The following is a 27,070-nucleotide window of genomic DNA, read 5'->3' as shown; positions in this document are numbered from 1 at the left end:
CGCATTTGGTAACGATTTTGACTGTTCCTTTCTCCTCCGAGTGCTTGAGTCATGCTGGAGCGTTTCCTTCCTCAAAGACGTCTTTGGATTGATATCGTTGTTCACGGTTCTCGAAGAACAAATGTTGTCGCTGTTTGATGAATGCTTCTTAACTCTTTCTTCATTTATATCGACAGACCATAAGTGAACAGGGAAGGGCGCTGAACGCACAACTGGAGTGGTTTTCACCGTTGTGGAAACTCTGTCGCAAGCCCCACTATGACTTTGTACCGGACTGCAAATGTTCATTTCCTGTTTCTCTCTAGCTCTGGCCTTTTCTGCTCTTTCCTGGTCTTTTACGGAAGACGAACCCCGTAATTCTTGACTTGCCTCTGGCTGAGGCCAGACTAAAACTGAATGAATTCGCAAAGCAATACCTGCCATTTCCGACCTAACTGCGGCAAATGTGATTCTAATAGAACCATAAGTTGTTCGAATTGCTGATCTGATAGTACCCTGATACAAGACGCAAGCTTTACTCCAAAGGATCCTGAGCCACGAGGCTAGCAATTCTCGGTTCGTATGTTTTACAGCGTCGGTGAACAGATCCCACTTTCTGTCAACATAAGCGCAAAAGGGGTGTGCTACATAAATCACCACACCCAAAACAGCAAACGTTATCATGAAGATCACTTTGTTGCTTCCTAAACTGATCTCATTGCTTGTGTCCCCAGGACTGGTCTTCGTGTTTTCGGTTCCTGGATTCAACTTGCTGTTCTCGGTTTTTGAGGCACAAATGACATCGTTATCAGTTGACGGCTCCTCCTTAGTTGTTTTCCAATCTGTGTCGACAGACCACAGTCGCACAGGACAGAATGTTGGAATTGGAGCAGCAGTGGATTTCTCCGTTTTGGAAAATCTGTCATCTCTTATAATAATGACGTCTTCATCCGGGGATGATTCCATCCTTATAGGCTTGCTAACCACACCATTGTCTTGTACCTGATTGAAAGTACTCCCTTCCTGATTCTTACCACCTGACTGATACAGTGACGAAGGGCGGCGTGTCAAATTCCAGATCGGAGAAGCCTTGCACATTTTACCAAAACTGTCGTTAGCTGGCCGGGGCGCCATGCCAAAACAATTTAAAATCCTCCCACTGTTTCTCTCCTGAAAACCCCAGATTCCTCTCTTGTTCTTAACAGTAGAATCCTTCGGCCAGAGACTGGGCCTTAACTTTGGGGTAATCATGTCGCGCCTACGAAAACTGCAAATGCTTGAATCTCGTCCTTCAGCTCCGCTCTGTTTCATCCTCAGAAGACTGGTGCAAACTGGAAGCCTACCTCTGTTTGCTGACTCGTTAGCGACAATCTCTTCCTTCTCTTTGAATGGTTTCTTGCTCTTCTTGCTCTGGCCTGTTGTTTTGACTTGGTGTCTTTCGTTATTCTCAGATCTGATACCATCTTTGATGCCAGGGATAACTGCAGGCTCCAAACGCTGCAGTGCTGCTGTGTTTGCATCAAACACTTCGGATACGCGCTGAATGTACTGAACATAAGCACAAAGTTTCCGCGCCATCCATATCAACGCTTTCATTTCAACCACGATACAAATAAACAAAGTGATAATAAAGATCAGATTGCGTAGGAACCACGCTATGCTTTCCATCTTGAAATAAATTCGTGTTGGACTTTCTGATCAGATTTGCTCCTTTAGTTCGTTTGTGACGAGATTCTTTTTCACTGTTTCGTCGGTCGCGCTTTGCGCGTGCAAACACACGTCATTCAACGCGCGCGCTACCCAGCAATACAGTTTGGAAAAACAAAAATTACATTAAAATTGGAAGTTTTAATTTTCATACATGGTTTTAAACTACATACATTTCCTTTGACCTGGCAATGTTAAAAATAAATAAATAAATAAATAAATAAATAAATAAATAAATAAATACACGCTAAACTAGTTAAATTCAACGGACGCAAATCTTCCTCACACAGGGTGCAATTTCACTTCAGTATTATTCAAATATGGCCAAACTTATCAAAACCCGGTATTAAACTGACATATATCAACTCTATATTTAATTGTCTATTTTTACCTCCAAAGTTTTCAAATCCGTGAGTCGCGATCGACGTCGCTCCAAGAGGTCCCATTCTCGACAGCAAAGTATTCTCTTTTGCACATGTCTCACAGCGACTCGCGCACGGCAGTCAAGTCATTTAACATTTTCATTTAGTCTAAACTTTCGGTTGAATCAGTTGAAATGCAAGTGGAATACGTGGATAAAAAGAAAATTTTGCGGCGCAAACTGGTGACCTTTGGAGGTGCCCCAGTTTTTCCATTTCAATCGGCTGGAACAGACATTGTCGTCCCATTTGCACAAAATTTCCATTTCCAGTTCGTTGGCCTCTCGCGCCATCATTGCGCCAACAAATAACTTTGGAACTGAAAACGAGGTTTTTCGTCCGATGGAAAAAAGCCTTTCCATTTGACATGGAAAGTTTCCGAAATTTTCCAAAAAAACGTTTGTGCTAAATAAATGAAAATCGCCCCTGAAGGGTCATGGGTCCAGAGTGAACATGTGGCATCGGTCATAGAATCGGTAATAGTAAACCGTATAGCGGTTTTGTTGTTGTTGTTGTTGTTGTTTTTCGCTTACTTCAGACCTTTTTGTTGGAAGACTTCGTGTTTTCGTATCCCGGGAAGATCGACGCAAAAATCTGAAAAATCAGTAAAAAAAAAATAATAATAATAATAAAATAAAATTAACGGCTGAAACGACTACAGATTATTGTGCAGTCTATTCCGCAGAAATCTCATCCGATTGGATGATGCCAAATTCATATCGGAAAATTTTAGTCCGCAGCCGTGTGTCGGAAGCGTGGTTGGTTCAACCTGATTCTTTCCCTGTCATCTCCGAGGAGAAAATAACTGTATACTTAGTTGTCGTTTTAGATACTACAACATGCATTTCCATTTCGCCCATTTCCACGGTCACGCACACTTCCGCAATAGTTTTCTCGGTATATAAATTACTCATTACTGTACCAGCTTTCAACTCCTGGACGGCCAGCTAGGATAGCGCCGTAAGAAAACTCTGAAACGCCACGCAAGCCTTGCACATTTTACTACTGTAGCCTTAGTGACAGCTTTTTGTTTCGGCTGCCTTTTGTCTGGATTAGTGACTGACCTGAGTATCAGGCTTTAGTCTGAGTTGAAGATCATCAATATTCTCTAAAGGATATCGGGTACTTGAGTCTTATACTTTTTATTCCTTTCTCGCCGGGACTATCGATCGCCTTCCACCCCACACCCCCCCCCCCCCCCCCCTTCACCTTAGGTACTCTCCTAAACACCTCTCGTTGCCCTCTCCACCCCTCTCTCCTCCGCAGAGGCTCGTTTTGATCAAGAAAAAACGGAGCGAAAAATCGGAAATGGGAAGAAAAACGGTAAAGGAGTAAAAATGGCGTGGGGGGAGATGGGAAGAGCGACTCCCGCGCTACTCATTATTTCACTTTCCTTATTGGCTCCGCACGAAGCGCGAAAGAGGCCTCAAGCTCTACCTCCCAAGGATTAAACTGGTTATAAAAACAAAGTAAAACAAAGTAAGTTAAGTTTACTTTTTATTACGGGATTTCTAAAGTGAAGAGCCACAGACCATCTAAATGTTTCGCGCCGTCCAGGTCGCGTTGGTCACGTTGGGTAGGTGTAGTGACACGTGTCCAAACGAGCACTACCCTGCAGTGGCCCTGTTGGGCCCCTTTGAAAACGTGATCAGGTCGGATTTGCAAACTCACGTGTCTTCTTCCCGGAAAGAATATTTAAATAGTTGTTCAATACAGTATTTTACTCGCAACAAATTACGTGGAACTTTGTGCTTTGACACCTGGGAACCACTTTTGGCAGACGATTTTTTTAATGAAAAGGGAAGCACTTCACTTGACCTCGTTATAAATTGTGCGCTTGCTCGATGGCGGCTCTCGAAGATGTTTTCAAACCAGCGGATTCACTGCAATTTACAGACGACTTTCACAACACATATATCCTGAAACGAATCTCTCGGATGCGAGTGCACTCCGTGTTAACAGATGTAATTCTTGTGGTGGAAGACCAAGAGTTTCCTGCACATCGAAACGTGCTCGCAGCAAACTCGGATTATTTCATGGCTATGTTTGGCGGGCATATGGCCACCACGAGTAATAAAGTTGAGGTAAAAGAAATTAACGCGTCGGCAATGGAGCTTTTGCTAGATTTCATTTACAAAGGCGAAATCTTGATCAACGAAGAAAACGTCGAAGATGTGTTCTGTGGTTCCTGTCTGTTGTTGCTTGAATCCGTGACGCAAGCGTGCTGCAAATTTATTCAAGAACGGCTTACATTGTCGAATTGCTGGGGCATCCGCGCTCTCTCTGATAAATATAACTGCAACGACTTACTGCACCGAGCGAATACATTCATCGAGGAGAATTTCATGGAAGCCGCAAATTCTGATGAATTTTTAATGCTGCCTCCTTCGCATCTGGGAGATCTTTTGACGGATGATGAAATTGTTATTCCACGCGAAGAGGACCTATATGAGCTCCTTCTCAAATGGGTGGAACACGATCGCGAAGAAAGAGTCAAGCATTTCCCATCTCTGCTGCAAAAGATTCGCCTTCCGCAAATCAACGCTGAGTATTTTGAAGAGGTCATTGCCACAGATGACTTGGTGACCGAAAACCCGGAAGTACATGAAGTTGTCTCCAATGCCAGGAAACACATCTATTCCATGATGGATTTAGAAGAAATGATGGCAGAGACTGAGCCTTTTAAGTGGCAAACCCCCAGACGGTGCCTGAGAACTGTGAGTGTTTTACTGACCATTGCTGGACCATCGTGTGCAATATTTGACCTGGAAACTGAGGTGTGGCACAACATCTCGAAGTTAAGTACCCGACACTGTCCAGGCATAGAGACCCTGGGAAAATTTGCTTATGTGGTTGGTGGAAGCAAGGAGTGGAAGAGAATGAACACTTGTGAACGCTATGACCCAGATTATAATCAGTGGAATATTATGAAACCAATGAACGTGCCACGCAGCAACATTGGCTTGGTGGCGCTTGATGGATTGCTGTATGCTGTGGGGGGCTACGATGGAAGGTCACCCATACGGTAAGCCATCTTTCATTTTAAACTGCAGTGGAACCCTGTTAATATAACCACTTTTGGCACATAAAAATTTGGTTGTGTTAATGGGGTGAACAGAATAATGAGATTTTCTAACACAAGAAAATAATTATTTAAGAATTATTCCATGAGTGCACATTGGATATGAGATGACAGATAGCCCGTATAGGAACCTGTTCAATAACCAGTACGACATACAAACTATACTTAAGGACGGTACCTACTAATACCGAAGTATTTTTGTGCGGTTTATGACTATGCGGGAAAAGCAGATCTTAGCAAGGGCTATTGGAATCCAAAAAGAAAATTAAGGGTAACCATGCATTTTTCAGAGATAACTAAGCAATGATATCTCTAAAAAGTGCCAAAATATAAAGCAATGTATGGGATTTTTTTCCTAAATTGAAGCTTAATTATCTCTGAAAAATGCATGGTTACCCCCTATTTTCTTTTGAGATACCAAAAGCATTTGCTAAGTTCTGCTTTCTCCGTATAGTTTTAAACGGCGAAAAAATATTCCTGTACTAGTAGGCACCACCCATAGGAAACCCGAGTATCTCGAGATGCGCAGAACGTATGCGCAGTAACAATAGTAGGCACCGTCCTTAACTTGCTAAAGATGTAAAATAACATTAAGATAAAGGGCAGAAAATACAAAGGGGACTTAATGTAATTAACAACCCCTTTACAAAACAGACTACCTTAATGTCAATATGCATCCCTTTAGAATAATATGGCTATTTTTATTCTGTTGAAATTTCAGCCAGTGATAATATCTCTTTCAGATGGTGAAATCTGCCAGTAGCCAGCTTTTAGTGTCATCCCTAGGCAGACAATAAATTAAGTGTAGACCTTTGGGTGTTATATTCAAATATTGCCCTACTTTTTATATGCCTTCTAACCTACCTGTTGTATGACCACTGAATGACTAAGATCATGCTTGGTAATCTTTTTAAAATGGTGTTTCATATGATCTTGTGATCAACACAATTTTCACATGAAAAAGTTTACAAAGCTACGTTTGTACATCTTGTACATAAACTCCTTGAAATAAGCAAAGGAGGCCTACTGGGCTTGAATGGTAATTTCTAGAATAAACCTTAATTCCTGGGCAAACCAATCTCAAACTCATTGATTATTCAACGGAGCAAAAGCAAAAGGAAATCACTACCGTGAAGGACGTTTGGAGGTGTGAACTTAATTATAAAATTTGGTGAACTTTTGCTCTGAATTTCTCCAAGAATTATTTATGGTTTGGGAACGTATATCAAACACTCGAAAGAGCTGTATTTCATCTGATTTTGAAACACCTCAAAGTTGGTTGCAGTTCCTTTCTTGCACTTCCTCGTTGTTTTTGACGATTTCTTGGCTTTAATGGCAATCGCTTCCGACAAGACTGTAAGTACAAAACACTGTTTTTCCAGCGACAAGAAAACACTGTCTTTGAGGCGAAAAGCAAAAAAACTCAAAACCTGTCTATGCCACTCCACACGCCATCTTGCGCGCGGAACGCGCGACTTAAATAAATTAATGTCCAGTCCTCGCGCGGCGCAAGGCTAAGAGCGCGCGCGGCTAACATGTAAAAATACAACAATAAAGAGACAGAAATGTCAATGTCAGCAAAAACGAACGAATTGTCCAAAACACCCCCGCCCGTGACGTGAACCTGGGGGTAACGTCACTCTTTGTCCTCCTCATGGTGCGCTTCTAGCAGGGCCAGCTTTCCAACAGGATGGACACACGTTCCTGACTTCGTGAGGACTTCTGCTGATCTGATAAGGCCATCCGCACTGGCGAGTGGTGCCATGACTCGCCCCAAGCGCCACTGCCCTCTGGGTACATTGTCATCGACGACAAGAACGAGATCTCCCCGGCGAAGGTTCCGTTGTATGTTAGGCCACTTACTGCGCTCAATGAGGTGAGGCACATATTCTCGTCTCCAACGACACCAAAATTGATCCGCCAGGAATTGACTGTGCCTCCATCTCCGACGTAACGACATGTCCCGCTGGACAAATTCACCCGGTGAAGTATTCACGCTTGCGCGACCGTGCAGGAAGTGGTTTGGCGTTAGAGCACTGACATCAGACGGCGACATACTGCTACCACCATACACAAGCGGACGGGAATTGAGGAGAGATTCAACTTCAGCGACTACGGTGAGAAAGGTTTCATCTACCGTAAGCACGTTCCCTAGCATCACTTTCATCGCTCGCTTGGCGGACTTGATCAGAGACTCCCACGCTCCTCCAAACCATGGCGCGGCAGGTGGGTTGAAACTCCATTGGACTCCGCGGGCACTGAGTTCATCCTGGATTTGCTCTTGGTCAAACTCACGTAGCTCACGTTCAGCACCCACAAAATTCGTGCCATTATCACTCAGGATACGTACTGGGTTTCCTCGGCGGGCTTTGAAACGTCGGAGTGCCATGATGCACGAGTCCGTGTTAAGGCTGTGAGTGACTTCAAGATGAACGGCACGCATGTGCAGGCATGTAAAGAGACAAACATATCGCTTCTCTACTCTGTTGCGACCAACGCGAACTTTGAATGGACCGGCATAGTCTAATCCCACATGCTGAAATGGTGTGCTTACTCCACCGAGTCGTATTTCAGGCAAGTTACTCATCTTCTGGGTCAGCGGTCGCACGCGACGCCGATGACAGAGCGGGCATTTCACGGTACAATTCTTCACCTCCGCACGTTCATGTAAGATCCAAAACTTCTCTCTCGTAAATGATTGAACACATGTTCTACTCCCGCATGGATGAGCTTTTGATGATAGTGGATGACAATCATGCGTGTAACATCGTGTCCATGATCTAGGATGATTGGGTGCTTGGCTTCCCAGGGTAGTTCCGCCTGGTCAATTCTTCCACCAACACGGAGGATTCCGTCTACCAACTGTGGATCAAGACTTACGACCCGACTTGTGCGGGGAACAGGGCGTCCTTTGGACAACGATTCTATTTCAGCTGGGAAGCGGTTTCTCTGCGCCCACTTGATCCAGTACAACTCGGCTCCTTTCAGTTCTTCAACAGTTAAGGCTCCTGACTCACGTTGCTCTTTGTTTCGCAGGTTATAACGGAAGCGTAAGATCCAGGCTGTCACGCGGAGAAGCTTTATCCAAGTAGAGTAGGCGGTAAGATCAACAAGTGGTGGGACTGACACCTGCTCAACCCTAAGCACTTTCCTCTTCAGTTCAGCTTCGGCTAGCGGCGGTGCAGACATCGGCACGTCATCAATCGGCCATTCTGATTCGTCAGACTTTAAGAATTCTGGACCTTGGATCCATGTTGATTCTGCCTGAATGTCGCTTGCAGAAGCTCCTCTTGTTGCAAGGTCTGCAACATTCAGTTTTGTGCGCACATGATGCCACTGTGTAGGATTACTCTCAGTCAGTACCTCGGCTACTCGGTTGGCAACAAACGGACTGAAGTTTCTGGGCTCTCCATAAATCCACCAGAGTGCTGTGGTAGAGTCTGACATATACTTGACATCGCGCATGCTCAAATCCAGCTGCTCACAAACGGTCTTTGCAAGGCGCACAGCTAACTGACAACCCATCAACTCTCCTCGCGGGATAGAAATCGTCTTCAGAGGCATGAGACGAGTCTTTGCCATAAGCAGATGACACACAGTCTCTCCATCAGTCGATGTGGCGCGCATGTAGGCGGCTGCGGCACACGCGACTTCCGAGGCATCGCAGAAGAGAACTAACTGCTTTTTCCATATCTTCCCTGGCTGACGGTAGATGTAATGCGGGACGGTGAAGGACTTCAGGGCTGTTATCTCCTCCTCCCACTTTGCCCATTCAGCAGTCATATCCGCTGGCAGCGGGTCGTCCCAACCTAAACCACGAGACCAAGTGTGTTGCAGCATGACTTTCGCTCGAATGACGAACGGACTTGCCCATCCCAAGGGGTCGTACAATCCAGCCAATTTCTTGAGAATACCACGCTTCGTATTTTGTGCTGGTGGACGATCAATGTGAGGTAGTGCGAGCCCCAGGCTGTCTGACTTCGGATCCCACCTGATACCTAGAGCTCTGCCAGACGGTAGCTCTCCCGACTCTAGGCAGTTATTAGGAACGGCTCGTTCTGCTTCCGGTACTGTAGCTAAAACGTCTGGTGAAGAAGAGATCCACTTGCGCATAGGAAACCCTCCCTTGGCCATGAGAGCTGTGACGTCCTCGCGTAAGGTCACTGCTTCTGTTTCACTCCCACAAGATGTGTACAAGTCATCCACAAAAATGTCACGCCTAACCACGGCGGCTGCGGTAGGCCATTCTTCCTGGTTGTCTTCTGTGGTTCGTCTCACAGCGAAGTTTGCTTCACAAGGTGATGACTTGTCTCCGAACACTAGGCAGTTCATCTCGTAGACGTCAGGGGGTCGTTTCGTGTCCATGTCACGCCATAGATATTGGTTATACTTGCAGTCCTCTTGTCTCAAGCGCACGTGGCAGAACATGTCAGAAACGTCTCCGGAGAGTGCGACATATTTCTCACCGAATCTAAGCAGGATACCCGGCAAGTCGTTGTGCATGCTAGGTCCCGTCTCAAGGCAGTCATTGAGGCAGATTCCTTCATGCTTCGAGGCGGAGTCGAACACAACTCGTGGTAATGGCTTGTGAGGCGAGATCACTGGGTGATGGGGTAGAAACCAGCGTTCGCCGTCCATCAGACGTTCCTGCTCAGACAATCTGCGCGCGAAACCCTTTCCTATGTATGCGTCAATTGCTTTTCGGTAGCCTTCCGCTAACTTTGGCTCTCGCTGTAAACGATGCTCAACAGATTCTAACCTTTTTAGCGCAGTATCGTAGTTGTCGGGCAACGGCGGTCTATTGGCTTTCCACAGGAGTCCTAATTCGTACCCAGACCCCACTCGGCGGCATGTCTTGTTTAGCATGTCCATCACTCGCTGTTCCGTGCGTGTGTGAGGCGGAGCTGTCTCCACTCGAACACCAAAGACGTCTATGTCCCAGAACTTTCGCAGTTGATAGTTGACATCATCCTCAGGCTCAATCACTTGCACGCGCAGGATACGCTTTCCCGGGCCACTGGCAGTTGTTGAGACTGGACCGGCGATCACCCAACCTAGTGGCGTTAACTTGGCATATGGCTCTGAATGCTCCCCACGTCTGACTTCCACCGGTGCCATTAAGGCTGCAGCATCTAAGCCTAGTAACACATCCACTGTCCGGTCACCAAACGACTCAACTGGGACATCACACAAATGCACATAGTGTTGCTTCACTTCCGGCCAGTTAATAGCGTCCACAGGCGCACATATGTTCTTCATGGTCCAGGCATTCACATTTGCCTTTGTCACAGATGGCGCAAAGGGCAGGCGCACTCGCTGCGACTTGACGGTTGTAGTTACTCCTCCAACGGCATCCACAGTAAGGTTCTGCTTGGGACCTTGAATGCCCAGCTGTGCGGCAAACCCGGTTCTTATCAGTGTTGTTTCACTGCCTGTATCCAGGAGTACTAGGCCCATAATAATCTGCCCCGAGTCACTTACGAAAGGGACGGTCACAGTTTTCAATGCGATTTTACTGGTACCGGTCACGTTTCCCTGTGCTTTACCGCAACGGACTCCTTTATTCTCTGTCGGCAACTCTACGATCTGCGGTTCTTGCAGTTTCAGCCCCTCCTTAGGCTCCTTGGCATGTAGCAAATAGTGATGTCCCTTTCCACATGAATCAACACCACATCTTGAGGACAGGCGACACTGGCGACGCTGGTGACCACGTTTCAGGCAGCCGAAGCAGACCTTTCTGGCTTTGACAATGTCCCAGCGTTTGTCTATGGTGGCCGCAAGGAACGTCGGGCATTTGACCTCAGAATGATCTCTTTCACACAGCGAACATTTTACTGGCAACGAAGCGGATCTAGTGGTCGTGATCATAGTTTGATATCTTTGCGGCCTTGACTGTGTCTGCACTGGGCCTCTACTAAAACTGCTCTTTGCGGGACTGGCTGGTTGTTCGTTGTACCGTTCGCGCTTTCGCATCGTTTTGGCACGCGCCTGCGCCCATTCGGCTAAACCACTGACATCCTCAGAGACCTGTTCGCGCTCAATTTGTCGCACCCATTCATCCTTCTCCCTTGCCGGCAACTTGCGAACTAACTGCGTGCAGAGAGGGATGCTAAGTAACTCGTGTCTATAATCGGGACGGTCTAAGGCAAACACAGCTGCTTGTAATGCGTCGGCAAAGCGTTCAAATCCTTCACGATCCTTTTCCTTAATGTCTGGCCAATTGGTTATGCGACGCAGGTGTGCATCTACGACTTCACGGGGGTCCCCATACCTCTCAGTTAACAATTTTACGGCTTTCTCATAGTCCCCTGGCTCCCCAGTCAAACAGGCAATTACACTTCGGACTTTATCGCTGAGGGAGTTGTTCAAGTGAGCCAGCTTGATCGGACCCGATAGAGCTCTGTTTTGATGAACGAGCGAGCTAAAAATACCCCAGAAATATGGCCACTTATCAGGGTCCCCCTCGAAGGTCGGGACTTTAACACCTTTGAGTCCACTTCCCTTATTAAACTGGAACTCCCCCGACAGGACTGGAGAACTTTCGGCTTTATTTACATTGCTGGAATGTGCTTCGAGAGTCTGGGTCTCAGTTTTCCTTGTTTCAGCGAGGTAATCTGACACTTCGCCCAGAACTTCATTAACATTATGTTCTAAATCTTCCAGCCACATACCATCAGTTTCAATGGACTCCGGGGCAATTTCTTCTAGTCTTCCTGTCAGATCCCGGGCCTTATCTCTCGCTTCTTCGATACTTTTAGCAAATTGACATACCTTTGAAACGCTGCCCTTCTCAGCGATCAACTCCTTGATACGATTTGCACTTTTCGTCACAGTTGACTCGACAACAGACCTCTTTGATCGGCATTTTTCAACTTCGCTCACCTCTGGCATCTTTTAGACGTTGAATCTGACCCCGTTATTCGGCTGTAGTGTGGCTAAAATCCGGCGGCAACTCGGCTAACTATCCGTCTGTAATTCGGCTGATATCTGGCTGCAACTCGACTAATGTCCGGCGTCAATTCGGCTAAAATGCGGCGGCAACTGGCTAAAATCCGGCACGAAGGACCAAACTGTTTTTGACCATTTCTTGGCTTTAATGGCAATCGCTTCCGACAAGACTGTAAGTACAAAACACTGTTTTTCCAGCGACAAGAAAACACTGTCTTTGAGGCGAAAACCAAAAAAACTCAAAACCTGTCTACGCCACTCCACACGCCATCTTGCGCGCGGAACGCGCGACTTAAATTAATTAATGTCCAGTCCTCGCGCGGCGCAAGGCTAAGAGCGCGCGCGGCTAACATGTAAAAATACAACAATAAAGAGACAGAAATGTCAATGTCAGCAAAAACGAACGAATTGTCCAAAACACTCGTGTTTAATATATTACTTGAAGCTGGGACTATGGTTTTTCCAAGTTACCAGTTAAACTGCATGTACGTGTATTAATAATATAATTTTATTAGAACAAGTTCCTGATGTATAGTAGATATGATCTAATCGTTTACCCATAGGATAGCGGAGGTGGTATCACTCTTGAAAGCACTGGTAAAAGTGAAGACCAGTTCACCTACAGCGACTGTCGGTCGACTGTTGACCAACTGTCGGCCAACTGTCAGCCGACAGTTGGTGGAGGTGAATTGTTCTTCACTTTTACCCAAGCACTTATAGTGTATATTTTTCAGTTTAAGAACGGTTGTACTCTGACTCATGAAAATTTGATATATTTTTATGAACAGCACTGTGGAATGCTATGATCCCAAAAAAGATGAGTGGAAGTTTGTAGCGTCCATGAACAACCAGCGTGATGGTGCATGTGTCGTGACAGAAGGTCGCTACATTTATGTGATCAGTGGATATGATGGTCACAGTTATTTGAGTTCTGTGGAGATGTATGATCCAAGTACTGATGCATGGGCGTTGGGAGGTAAGATCCCTAACGGTACAACAGCCTGAGTGGGGGGAGACAACTTGGCCTGGGATGACAAATAAAGACCCCATATACACGTTCAACATTTGCTTCAACATGTCTTCAACACTTTGTTGAATTAAATGTTGGGGGTGTCTAAATAGGTCGTTCACCTTTGTGGAAAGTGTTGTGTTGTCGAAAGCATGCTGAATAGCGCTGAAACCGTTTGAACACTCTGTTCAACATTTGTCCATCATCTGTTCAACTTTTGTTGAACGAATGTTGGTCAAATGTTGAAACCATTTAAATGGGCCTTAATGCTCTCACAACAAGTAACATGGCGCACCACAAGACTATCAGCATCACTGAGCCATATTTTTTGTTTTGTTTCAATATTGTTTTCCTAATGATGCTGCATTCTTCTGCAATTTGTTGGGCAAGCAGGAGTGGCAGTAGTCTTTACTGAAAATCACTTCAGGCCTTTATTCAATTGTCGGCAAAAAATTAAGGACAACAATAAAAACAAAATGAACAAAATAGTAAGACCGTGATATCTGTTTTTATTTTGGGGGTGAGTGGTATAACAAGTTTCATCAGATTCCACATGTAAACATTTCATACACTTTACTTTTGTTTTATCTCAACAATGTCTCTCTTTTTTCTGTTCAGCTGTTGCTCCGATCATTGAACGACGTGAAGATGCCATGGCAGCTGTTGTTGAGAACAAGATTTACGTCATAGGTGGTTACCATGGCAACACATTCATGCCCACATGTGAAGCCTTAGACCTTGACAAGAATGAGTGGAATTTTAAGGCATCATTAAGCTCTCCTCGTTATCAAGCTGGGGTTGCGGTTTTGAACCGCAAGATCTATGTTTGTGGCGGCTGGAGTGGCAATGGACTTGCCACTGCCTCAGTGGAATGTTACGACGTGGCTACAGATGCCTGGTCAATGGTGATGCCTCTTCCAACACCTGCAGCTGCTAGAACAGCATTCATCAACTTTCCACGCAAAATGATCGAAAAGTTGCTGCGTAAAGAACTTCACCAAGCTGGATCGGATGAGCATTTGGCCCAACCAGCCAAGAAGGATTCTATTGGTGCAGACCACAAGCTGTATGGTGCTACTGTTTGAACGGGTATTATGTACACAACATTTTGCTTGGTATAAGAGTATATAAAGATACATGTATTACCATAGCTTACAACCATCAGGAACAAGTTCATGGTGCCAAGCTGAAGAAAGACTACGGGTAAAAAAACTCTTGTAACATCTCAAGTACCGAGAGAGAAGCTGAGAAGTCATAATCATCAGGCTTGTGTTTTAGTGCTTTTATTAGATGTTGAAAGTTGAAGTTGACAGAAATGGTTTGATTTGGACAAAATTTTGTAAAATCTGGCCAGTGAGCAATTTTCTTGGACATGGGCTGTAAGGTTGATCAGGGTAATCTATAGGCTAAAAGTTGGCTTCAAACCCTACAAATGTGACTCACAGAAAGTACTTGGACATGGCATATGTAATTTAAATTATTTCTTAGCAGGTGATGCATTCTTTCATGGAATGTAGAGTGCAAGACAGTGATGATCCTGGGCTTTGTTAGTGGCAGTGTATTTTTGTGTGGTCATGGCTATGTTTTCCCTCAAAGAGATTTGAATATAGACTACATGTATAAAGAAGAACTAAGAATAGGAACCTGAGCAGGTAAAAAACTGGCATGGGTAAGAAAATTTGAAGAATTAAAGTTTAGAATTGAAGGTTAAATGAAGGTAGTTAAATTTTTTTCCCCTGGGGATGCACTAAGTTGTGTCACATGACATATTAGCAAAATATTAATGGAATTGCAAAAAAAAAGATTGATTTCAACACTTTTCATGTGAACAATGTAGAAATTATTATAATAATACATAACAACAATACAATACATAACTTTCTGACTTCTCCCCACAGGGAATTTCAGGGACAGTAATACAACAAGTACATGACAAAATTAATGTAGTGTACAGTTACATAAAGGGGAATGAAATCAAGCTGCATTTGCAAATCTGTCCTCTCCTCTCCCTCCCCTCCCCTCCCCTATCCCTTTTCCTTTTTGCACATGTGAAGGCTATGACAAAATAAGGTTAATGTGGAAATCTGTAGGGTATGTTAACTAGATTTGCTCGAAAAAGCACTCCCTTCTCCAAAAAAAAAATTAGTTGCAGCCCCTGAAGAAAAGCACTTATCATGACTATTATTGTTATCCAACTGCACTTTATACTAGTCAAATAATGTGTGAACCAAGTACAAACATCATGCAATCTTAGAACAGGTACCTGTACTGTAAAAAAGCAAGTGATGTTTATTACAGTAAAAAAAATAATAATAATAACATGCACATGCTTAACTTGTTTCAGATTTTCATCATAGTTTTCTCTGCTACTAATCAAAAAAACATATTGAATCTTTTATAAGATGTTTTGGTGTATGGCATCGCTGTAAATTTTTATTGCAGGCTCATTCACATACAACACAACTTGTTAAAATATACAGCGATACCATACACCAAAACATCTAATAAGGTGTATGCACCTCCCCTTCGTAATTGCCTCATCTCCCAGTAGCAGAGGGACACTTTTTCAAAGGGCTAAACCTGCACAGCAGTGTTTATTTGAGGAAATGATACCAACTGTAGTGACAGTGACATTTTAAACCATGTGTTGTTGATGATGATGTTTTTATTACTGTATCTTAGGGAATAAAACAGTATTTATGTTCAATTCAAAATGTTATTTTTAATGAGTTTTTTTTGTCAGTGAATCCCCTGAACATTCAATAAGGGCAGCAGAACTTCAAGTAAATATGATATTTAGATAATAGGGGGCAGCATAACAAGAAACGTAGGTAGCAAGAGCTGGCCCCCCTAGTCTGGGGAGGGGTCCACTGTCAAGTAAACAGCATTATTACGTTTTATAAGTCTTATTAGAGGCTAGTGAAATAGTATATTGGTAGTTACAACACATTTTAAGAGATGTTAAAGGATTAATTTTTTGTGGCATTTCTTGCTCCATAAAATATTTTGTAATCTAATTTATTAATAAGTTATTTCGAGTGTCATAATTTTTGGTAAGGTATGTATGTTTTTGGAGTGAATAAAGTTCCCAACTGGAGAATGCTTCGGGTCGAGGTTTTTTTTTTTTTTTTTTTTACTGTATTACTCTACCGATCAGGGCCTAGTTGTTCAAAGCCCGATTAAGCTAATCCTGGGTTAATGTGAACTTTGATTTGAGTATATTTACTAATCCGTAAGAATTCGTCCAAAAGATATTTGACCCTTAGTTTTGCCTTAGAAATTTCTTTACCATTAGCTTAAAAATGAGCCTTTAAAATCATCTTTAATAAACGAGATGAAAACCTCGGTTAACTTTTAATCGTGGATTAGCGTTAATCGGCTTTCGAACAACCGGGCCCTGGTGCTAGATACATGAGGGGGTTTGTAACTGAAAAAAAAAGTTTCAAAATGAACTATATAGTCGTTTTGCAATTACTGGCATCAATATTTGGAACAAAGTTAAAACTAACAACATGAACGAAACTAGAGGGGGGCTTATAATCGGATGTATTTTTTTGGCTTACAGGTAGATGGGCCTATAACCATGGGGGGAGGGAGGGGGGCTGATTGACTACTCTGAGGTTGAGTAGGGGACTGGGTCTAGTTTCTAATTTTATCCAGTTTACAAATTGACACCACTATATGAAAGACCACGTTAAGATTAGTTATTTGACCGAGTTTGGTACTGTTTTGGACAATAACAACCGAGTTATGGACCTTAAAACATAGTTCCAAATCCATAAATGTCTCTATAAAATTATGAGACGGCTTCCTCCAACACCATACAAACTCGCAAAATTTTTCTTAATTCTGTGATATACTTACAGTCAACCCAGGTCACGCGTGAACAGTATTTCCAAGAATGAAATGAACATTGGAATTTCTCTTTGTAATGTCCGACGTGTGAATGGAACGTAGGACATTTCTCTGGAAATCGTTCCGAAAAAGACGCATTAACTGAAAAAAAAAAAAAAAGATTCAAAATACTTGGGAAACAATTGTTATTCTTGAAATATTCATTTTGCAGTGTAAAGAAAAAATTCATAGCTTTATACCGTCAATATTAAAGCTAGGGAAATTTATACGGGAACTCTGAAATCTCGTTGGCGATTTTCAAAACTGACATGTAAATTTCAAAACTTCGTTCAAATTTCAAAAATATCGTTCACGCGTGACCTGGGTTGACTGTAAAAAATGATAAACATTTAACAAATCGACGGCAGTTTTCTATGGTCTATTTAACAATTATTCCACGAGCGCGCGTTGGATATGAGATGATAGATAGCCAACGAGGCGCGTAGCGCCGAGTTGGCTATAATCATCTCATATCCAACAAGCGCAAGTGGAATAATTGTTTTATTAAAAACAACCGAGAAATATTGCTAGATCTTACTGATTTCGCTGTGCATTAACGACCAGAAGGCAATTTAATGGTCGCCATTTCTCGGCCATGGTATAATTGCTCATATACCATGGCCGCTAAGCCAATCAAATCCCTCGAATTGCATTATACAATGATGCAGTTTTTAATAATTAACAAATCGACAGCAGTTTTCTATGGTCTATACTCTTATAGACCATAAAATGACGTCAAAAAATGTTCAAAACTCAAGTGGAACCACGAGCCGCAGGCGAGTGGTTTCACTGCCGAGTTTTGGACATTTTATAAGAGTATAGACCACAGAAAACTGCTGTCGATTTGTTTTTTTCAATAACATGGAAAAAGTACGAGCGGAATTGGCTATTTTTTCGTTGAGAAAACGCGCGCGTTACATCTGACGTCATTTTTATTGTCTGCACTCTTATAGACAATAGCTACGAGCCAATCAGCGCGCGGGAATTTGGACAGTTATTGTAAAACGTAATTTTGAACTCAGTTTCTTTTGAAATGGTAGCTATCTGACAAGATTTTACAGGGGTAACAAAAACGAGCAACTTTTCACGATCTTGCATTGTATGATTTTGGGGGTCGAGGACATCGACGTCCTCTCAAAATTAGAGACTTGTATGGATTTGGAATTAGAAGTATGTCAAGGTCCATTACTTGATTTTTTTTTTCTTACCAACAACACCAAACTTGGTAAAGTGACTAATCAGTATATTTATATTTTAAGGGGGGATTTTACCTATACGCCATTTTTCCCCCGCTTGACATGGCTTAAATGGAAATATCTCGTTCACGTTTCAAGCAATCCAAAAACTCTACGCTCATCCCGTGAATCTGTACTGTGGGGTGTTTTGTGAATTTTTAGGTAATTTTTGGGTATATTTGAGAGGAAATAATTTTTCTTGAAGGATTGGTAAAATTAAGAGAAATAAATATAGAAGATTTAGTGAAGTTTTAAAATTAGAATTTTTAGTTAATAATTTATAGACGGACACCAAGTTAGTCCACTAGCAACCTAGGGTACGGTGCTCTTGCGTGGGTTTCAACTGTGGGTATTAACTTAAAATTCTAATTTTAAAACTTCACTAAATCTTTAATATTCTTATTTCTCTTAATTTTACCAATCCTTCAAGAAAAATTATCCCAACTCTGGCAGAAGTCTTGTACTCGTGGATTTCCTGACATCTTTTAGGTTGATGTCGATTACACTGTCGATTACATCAAAGATTTCTTGAAAATGTTCGTCTTAACGTGATATCGATGACGATATCGATCTTTTACGTGGTACATGTAGTGGCACTCGACCCAGTCCCCAGCTCAACCTCAGTTATCGAGTTTTGTCGGAAAGTTTGGTCGGAATTTTCCGAGGAATTCCGAATCTTTATTTACGACCGAAACTAAATTATTCAAAATGGCATCTGCTGGCATGTGCGGGTAGCCTAGTGTTTGTACGGCAGATTTGAAGATGTTCCGCGTGTTTGGGGGTATCGGAGCAGTTCTGGCAACAACACTAGCAGGAACTGTAGTTCTTGATCTGAAACCACGAAGGAAAATGATACTGTTCAGGATTCAAATAACCCTTTTATTTTTCCTGGTCATGTGCGCTCTAACACGATTTGTTTGGGTCAACCTAATAGTTCTACTTCCCTTTCGACGAACAGAGCGTAAAACTTTACTTGTGGTTCACTGGCTTTCGTACGTCTTACTCGTTTCCTTTATGGCCATGGCATTTTTCAGTCTTCCCATTGGAAGGTTTTTCGTCGGTTCCGAACCGCATTTCATCGTCAAGCTGTCGTTTACTTGTCTAGGGCTTCTTGTTTTGATATTCTTCAACCTCTGTGTTCTGAGCGCTGTTTTTGCTATCTTACGACGACTTTGCAACGTACGTTTACCCCACGCAGACGAGTGGAGGAGTGTCATCTCCACCTCTGTGTCTGTGTTCTTGTGTATTAAAGGTTTAACCAATGCATCCAGTGGCCCAATGGTAACAGGAGTGACAATTCCTCTGGCGAAGCTACCACAGTCTTTAGATGGCACCACAATTGTACAGTTGTCAGATATTCATCTCGGGCCAATGGTGGGTGTTACAGACCTATCAAGAGTGGTTAGTATGGTGTCTATCATTAAACCAGACATTATTGTAATTACTGGAGATCTGGTTGATTCCACTGTGGAAAAGCTGAAACAAACTGTTCTACCCCTCAAGAAGCTGAGATCAAAATATGGGACTTTCTTTGTAACAGGTGATCTCATTTTCCATGTTTGTCATTCTAAAAATAATATTGCAAATTGAGCTTTGAGTGATGTTTGCATCTCCCCGACTGCAGTCCTTACACTAATCTAAGGAATAAACTATAAATAAAATATAATATAAAAGTCTTTATTTCCTCACAAGATAAAAAATACATATCTCATGTCACAATATTTGAGTAAAAAGTACATATATCTATAGGACAAGGCTTGGATGTGTTTGGGGATGGTTAGTATAAAATGGAGACTGCGGACATGCCCAGGGGGGGTACTTGGGTATAAACGTGACAGGGGGTCCGACGGAGCCTAATATTTTGCACCCAAAAAAATACGTCAGACCCCCTCGTCAGGTTTATACCCGAGTATCCCTCCTGGGTGGACATGCTGACTGGGTATATAATTTAAATCAACTGAGTTGATAAGAGAATTTGGGCACCATAAATAGATTCAAGGGCTGTCATTTTGATTTGCACTGACAAAGGGTTCTAATGCTCAAATCATCAGCTCTTAAATCTCTTTAGAGTACAGTCGAACCTCCCTTTGCGACCACCTCTCGTAAGCGACCACCTCTCATTAGCAACCACTTTTCCAAAATACCAAAAGTTTTCAAGTCAAACCACTATAAATGGAACCTCTCGTAGGCCACCACCTCTTGTAAGCGACCACTTTTAGAGATGATTGTTAAAAACTTTCAATTGTTTTTAACCTCCCGTAGGCGACCACTTGACACACAATCTGCTGTTTCTCTCAGTGTTTGCCCACATCATTACATCTGACGCCGTATTAAAATCTCGCAGCCGAAGCTAACGGAAGTGTATCCCGAAATACATGAAATAGCTTAGCATTGAAACAATAGACCTATTCGGCTAACGCAATGTTGTACCCAATTTAAATCCTTTGGGCATAAAATGTTTTGTTCTAAGTATTTCCATATAAATATTTAAATGTGAATGCTACATTACAGGGCTGCAAATAACGGCCGGTCAACGGACAATGTCCGGTCAAAATTAGGTATTGACTGGACAAATCCTTGGATTGCCGGACATCTTGTCCGGTCCTTTACCGACTCGTTCAGAAAAATTTTAATTTTCGACGATTTGATAATCACGAGGGACAACATTCATGTTTCCGAAAGAAAACAAAACGAATTAACTATGATAAAACTATAGACAAATTAGTGGTCGAGAAATTCTCGGTAGTCGCAAATTTCCACGATGTCATCAAGTCCTGTCGCGACCGCAACGCGACCGTTATTTTATTTACTTTAAGTGTTCCCAATTAGTAGAGGGTTTTGCCTTTGGCTAGATAGCATGATTGACTCTTAAATAAAGTGATTGATTATTTGATTGATTGAATGATCGGAAAGCACCCTCATGAAGAATAGTCTCGCTGCACCGAGAATACTCCACGTAGCATTTGTTGCAAAGTGCGAAAAGAAAACAAACTATACGTTACTTCCGGTACACCCTGCAAAACATGCTTGGTTACTAAGCTTTCTGGTGAGTTCATCACTCGATGCAACTCTAAAATGGAGCGTATAACACAAAAAGTGGAAGAATAAAGTTGTCTTAAAGGGATTCTAAATGGAAGAAAGTCAGCGAGCGCAACAGTTGTACTTGGAATAAGACGCCATGCATTTAATACAATTACATGCAGTGCTGCCGAATTTCGAAACCCTTAGACGATATGAATTAAAGTTAAGTGTTTCTTGTTTAAGTTTACATTTCAGTTAACTTCTTTTTTCAAATTAATTAAGAGATCGATTGAACCCTTCAGCTTTAATATGTTCTGCACATTTTACTTAAAGTTCAGTTGTAGAAATGATGTGTCAATTGCCAAAGTGTTATATTTAATTGTAAGTGATTTTGCCAGATGCAAAGCAAAACGGGCAATTGCGGTTGTACATGTATCTTGCGTAACCGTTCCACGCACTGAATGCGAGGCTGCTTGTGCAGTAAAGAGTAGTAAAACTATCAACTTGTAATTTTTATTGCCAAACCGACTTGGATTCAGTTGTTTTTTAGTTATAAAAGGATTACTGTGCAATTTGGTTTCACTATCGCAAGAGTTACGACTGTCAAAATTTGACCGGCCAAAAACGGGTAGTGTCCGAGCAAAAACATGTTTGACCGGACAACGTGACCGGTGCCTGCCCGTTAGTTATTTGCAGCCCTGCATTATAATGCAAATGCAATGAACAAAGAATTTTAACCCCGGGGGATCTGAATTGGGTACAACATTGGGTTAGCCGAATAGGTCTATTGATAACGTACACATGCACTATAATGTACAGTAACACTGAAATAAACTTTTTAAATCAGGTTGAATCCCTTGTAGGAAAGAAACTCTCTTATCTTGTAAATAGCATGTATGTACATGCACGACCGGTGATGACTCTCTCAACCTTGTGTTACTCAACAGAAAAACTGTGGCGATAGAAAACGTCAACTGGATTATGTAACAAACAAACAAACAAACAAACAAACACGAAAGTGATGTTTTACGCTTAAAATGTAACATTGCAAAAATGCCGTTTATTGTTCGCTCCTAAATCGGGCAGTCTAAACAAGGCTTCTGATAGGGTGGGAAAAAAATTTGGAAATTATGCGGCACTTTTAAGTCTCATTATGAGGCAAGAAAGGTCTATTATGCGGAAGGTGCGATTTTTTTTCTCCTGCAAAGAAGCACTCAGCATTTTAACAACAAACTTATCCATAATGAGGATGTTTGTTTCATTAAAACAAAATAACCACATATTGCAAGCGACTATCGAGCAGTTTTCGCGCCACTACCTACATCGCAAGTTTGAAGGGATCAAATTATGACATCTTAAAAATATATCAAATTATTTAGACAATGATTGTGATTGGCGAACATGTTATTAAGGATTGTTTATTCCGTGCCAATGATCACCAGCACCAGGTCCCCAACATGTAAAATGAAGCACAGAACGCCTGTTTGTTCGCTTGTTCAACGAACGAACGAATGCTTCCGGATGATTTTTGACGTCTTTTGAAAGAAAAAACTCCTTGAGATAACGTATAAATTATCGGAGAACTTAACATTAAGCGAGATTTTTGCTCTTTTTTTCTTAAATTGTGCGATTTTGAACAAATTCTGCAATTTTTCATGAATTATGCGATTTGTTGCCATTTTAGGTCAATTATGCGAAATCGCAACATCGCATAATTTCAGAAGCCCTGTCTAAAGAAAAGTTGTTATTTTGGGTTTCGGTAAGCACTGGCAATTACTATATGTAAATTACTTGAAATTTAGACCCCCTGTGGTCTGACCTCTGGTAAGCGACCACCTCCCGTAAGCGACCACATATCCTTGACATTATGGGTGGTCGCTTACGGGAGGTTTGACTGTATACTGTACAAATTACCTTATCAACTCAGCTGACGAATCCAAACATTATTTTGTTTCCACTCCCCAACCAATGCAGCCAAACAGTTTCTTTAGAAACTAACCCCCTTTTCATGAGGACATCCTGATGGCTAAAACATGATTTTATTATGCAAGAGCTTTATGTTGCTTTTTATTGATTTAGAACATTTTTCTCCATTGCTAAGGTAACCATGAATATATGACTGGAGATGCAGAAGCATGGTTGCAAGAACTGAAAAAGCTTGGAATTCAACCTCTTCATAATTCCCACGTCCTCATTTCAAGCAAAGACAATCCTGAAGACAAGATCTATCTTGCTGGGGTGGACGATATAGTAGCTGGTAGCCTGAGGTAAATTGCTAATATAAATTCTGTATTATTTTAAGTAAAGTGATTCCCATCCCATATGTTTCCCCATCTGAATAGACTGTGAACTTTCTCTCTTTTGCTTGAGAATATGCAAGAAGAAGAATGCAAGACATTGTGTCGAAATGCAAGTCGCTCACGCAAGTGGCTGCTCACGCTTGTAACTCGTTCCCTGAATGTCATGCTTATTCGATTTTTTGCATATTTCTTCCCCGCAGATTCTCAAGTGAAAGAGAGACTGCTCGCAGTTTACCATCTGGGGAAAGAAGAAACTACAAATTAACAATAGAGCCCCAGTATCTAGAACTCAGTTAACTTGAACTCCCTGCAGGAAGTCAAACAAAATCCAAACTCCCCTATATTTGATGCCATTTTTTCAGTCATTTACTATCAGCTAACTCAAACTTGGTTGACTCAAACTCCCCACACCAAAGTGACTCATGATTTTGAAAGAATGAAAAAACCACCATATTTTTTATATTATTACTAGGATGCTTGAAATTCAACACCAACTCCGCTAACTTCTTCTTTTCTCTTGGGAGTTTGATTTGGCAGGGTGCTACTGTAAGTTGAAGTGGAAAGTGAAAATTGATGTCAGTAATAATCTGAAGTCATTTATGACCCAATGAGTTGCCTTAGCAAAAGTTTATAGTTCCTTAAAAAAACCCTGTTTCTTATGCTTAATTATAAGGATGTGCTGGATCGGCCCTACTCTGAATGACAAAAACTTATCAATTATAATTTGCTTTTATGGGCTATTTTGAGTTACAGAAATACAAAATTTATCTCTAAAAATGGGTAAATTTCTCTAGTATTCCTCAAACAAGAAATAGAGAGATTGTTCCTTTCTTCTTATCCTAGAATGTGGTCAGTTGAATGTGACCTCAATCCTTCAACATTCCAGTTCACCAATCCACCCTAGCCCCCACACACACAAAAAACAGCCTTGGTATATTTTTCTGTAGACTTAATATAATTTTTCTTCAAATATATATATTTTTTTCCAACAGCTATGAAGACCATGGTATGAAGCTTTCAAAGGCTCTGAGTGGAAAAAGTACCAAATATCCCACAATCCTACTAGCTCATCAACCACAGGCAGCCCAACAAGCGTTGAACCAGTTTGCAGATATTGACTTAATATTGTCTGGTCACACGCATGGAGGCCAGTTCTTTCCCATGCACATACCCATATACTTGTACAATTACCCTTTCTTTGCTGGTCTTTACAAACAAAAGGAAACCTATGTTTATGTTTCTTCCGGAACATATTTTTATGGTGTTCCTCTTCGAATTGGATCCACTTCAGAGCTAACTATCCTTACGTTAGTTAGGAAAAAAGATACCTAAAAAGCAATCAATTTTCAAAACCTTTAAATTGATTTTTTATTTGGGTGTGATTGCTCTACCACTGAGCTACCATAGACTCGTGGGAGCCAAGGCAATTGAACTAGGTTCATGTAGCAATTTTACTTGAGAAAAGTTTTTTCAGGTTCTGAATATATCAGCTCTAGAAGAAAGCCAATTGTCACATGAATGATGAGATTGGCTTACAGGTGTCATTAAGTGGTAAATTCTTATTAAGTGCATAAAAATAGATAACTTTTTCCATTTTTGTTCACATTGGGTGCATTTTAAAATTTGGCCGTTAAAAAATGCACTCCACCCTTAATAGTCTAACCAGGTGGGTTAGGGGGAGGAGACGGCTGACATTTCAGACTACACCCTTAATTCATTTGTCTTGACACTATGCTCCTGACGATAAACTGTAGATCTGAAAAAAGGAACTTTCCCAACCCGATTTGTTAAAATATTAAATTCAGTGGCTTGTAATAAACATTACTGGGTGTTAAGGTTAAAATATACATAGAAATACATAGAAATAACTACTTTTAAGTAGTTACTTCTGATAAATTTAAAAAAAAAATTGTGGACTGTTAGATTTCACAAACATCTAGATTTCTCCTAGCACAGTCTCTAAATAAGTATATATTTATTCTTCTTTGTAAATTGATTTTAGTAATATGAACCTGTAAACATTAGTACTTTTGGATTTATTATTGTCATTATTTATACCCTTGAGCGGGGTGGGTTGCAGAGGATAAGAGGGGCTTCAGTTTATTTTGAGATGAAACTAAGTGAGGATCAGACATGTTAACCACTACACCGCAGGTGAACCTACAGTAGAAGCGGGTGAAATAGCACAGTTATTTTACGCTGTCTTCCTTGAATGTAGCAGACCAAGGTTCAAGCCCTTGCTGGTGACAGGAGCAAATTTGACTGTGAACAGGTGTCACCAAGAGGAAACATCAGACTGTGGAACTCAGCTTTATAATTATTTATTATTCATCATTAAGTGTAAATTAAATTTATAAATACATTAAATGTATAAATACAGAGAAATGCAACTTCTTTTACTAAATAAACTGGACCGCGGGTAGCAAAAGCTAATCAAAGCTAAGACAAGAAGATATACAATATATTAAAGAGACACTAAAAGAAATAAGGGAGAAGAATATACTAAGAGAATGAAGTGATTGCTTTATGAAATAAATAAATAAATAATAAATAAATAACTAAATAAATACATGCATACATACATATGTAGATTTTCAGAGTTGGATTATTTGGTTGAAGACATTTATTGCTTCTCAGAGTTTCATGCTTCTTACGAAGCAATCATCAGGTAACTGTTAAAAATAACGGATACATATGAAGATATACAAAATTTGAAAATACAGAACAATGCCTAGTGGCATGACATGGAGACAGATATGATTGGTTAATCTAAGCGAGCATGGTCTTTAACAGGAATTTTTTGGAAGAGATGTAATTTGTGTCTATGGGAGAAATATTTTATTATATGTCGGCCCAAAATGTCAACACTGAACAATAGAAGTGAACTGATATCTACGTGCAGACATTCCAGAAAATTCCTGTTAAAGACTGTGCTCACTTAGATTAAACAATCATATCCATCTCCATGTCATGCCACTAGGCATTGTTCTGTATTTTCAAATTTTGCCTATCTTCACATGTATCCGTTATTTTTGACAGTTGCCTGATGATTGCTTCGTAAGAAGCATGAAACTCTGAGTAGCAATAAATGTCTTCGACCAAATAATCCAACTCTGAAAATCTACATATTGTTCTAGTTTATCTATTGAGCACTTTAATAGCTGATGAAGTCTTCAATTCATTATCTTATTATATGTATACATACATATATATGTATATGATATACACTGGCGGTTTGTGGATCCTACTAAAAATGACTTACTTTTACACTAGCTACTCACTTTATTTTTTATAACATTTTACATCATAGGATGAAAGTGATCACCACCAGTGTTTAAATTGTTTATAATAATGCAACTTCCGGTGAGATTTGCTTGCAGTGATGAGTTAGAAGAGAGCGTGACAAGGCGTGACAGACTTTGTTTTCCTTGCATTCTCAGCTATTTTGCAGACAACTTATAATTTAGCTTCAGTCT

At 41.4% G+C, this 27,070-nt stretch overlaps 2 protein-coding genes across 2 annotated transcripts; both read left to right on the top strand.

Moving 5' to 3' along the window:
* Positions 1-3,732: 3,732 nt before the first annotated feature.
* LOC146463411 (kelch-like protein 12) lies at positions 3,733-16,244 on the top strand. The gene is made up of 3 exons (XM_085084429.1): positions 3,733-5,130; positions 12,924-13,111; positions 13,763-16,244. The coding sequence occupies exons 1-3, from the start codon at positions 3,950-3,952 to the stop codon at positions 14,227-14,229; spliced, it is 1,836 nt and encodes a 611-aa protein (XP_084940555.1). The 5' UTR covers positions 3,733-3,949; the 3' UTR covers positions 14,230-16,244.
* Positions 16,245-18,997: 2,753 nt separating this feature from the next.
* LOC146463410 (transmembrane protein with metallophosphoesterase domain-like) lies at positions 18,998-25,618 on the top strand. Its single transcript, XM_085084437.1, has 3 exons — positions 18,998-19,813; positions 23,396-23,561; positions 24,587-25,618. The coding sequence occupies exons 1-3, from the start codon at positions 19,036-19,038 to the stop codon at positions 24,924-24,926; spliced, it is 1,284 nt and encodes a 427-aa protein (XP_084940563.1). The 5' UTR covers positions 18,998-19,035; the 3' UTR covers positions 24,927-25,618.
* Positions 25,619-27,070: the final 1,452 nt, after the last annotated feature.

This window comes from Pavona decussata, unplaced genomic scaffold (assembly GCF_977016875.1).
Source record: "Pavona decussata unplaced genomic scaffold, jaPavDecu1.1 SCAFFOLD_176, whole genome shotgun sequence".
In the NCBI taxonomy this organism is placed as follows: Eukaryota; Metazoa; Cnidaria; class Anthozoa; order Scleractinia; family Agariciidae; genus Pavona; species Pavona decussata.
This window is presented reverse-complemented; position numbering and strand designations above follow the sequence as displayed.

What these genes read in the sequence shown, in the direction of transcription:
- LOC146463411 (XM_085084429.1), top strand. Translation starts at nt 3,950, where the DNA reads ATGGCGGCTCTCGAAGATGTTTTCAAACCAGCGGATTCACTGCAATTT. An exon ending in GATGGAAGGTCACCCATACG is followed by an intron (nt 5,131 to 12,923) that starts GTAAGCCATCTT and finishes TTTTATGAACAG; the next exon opens with CACTGTGGAATGCTATGATC. An exon ending in TGATGCATGGGCGTTGGGAG is followed by an intron (nt 13,112 to 13,762) that starts GTAAGATCCCTA and finishes TTTTCTGTTCAG; the next exon opens with CTGTTGCTCCGATCATTGAA.
- LOC146463410 (XM_085084437.1), top strand. Translation starts at nt 19,036, where the DNA reads ATGTTCCGCGTGTTTGGGGGTATCGGAGCAGTTCTGGCAACAACACTA. An exon ending in TGGGACTTTCTTTGTAACAG is followed by an intron (nt 19,814 to 23,395) that starts GTGATCTCATTT and finishes TCCATTGCTAAG; the next exon opens with GTAACCATGAATATATGACT. An exon ending in ATAGTAGCTGGTAGCCTGAG is followed by an intron (nt 23,562 to 24,586) that starts GTAAATTGCTAA and finishes TTTTTCCAACAG; the next exon opens with CTATGAAGACCATGGTATGA.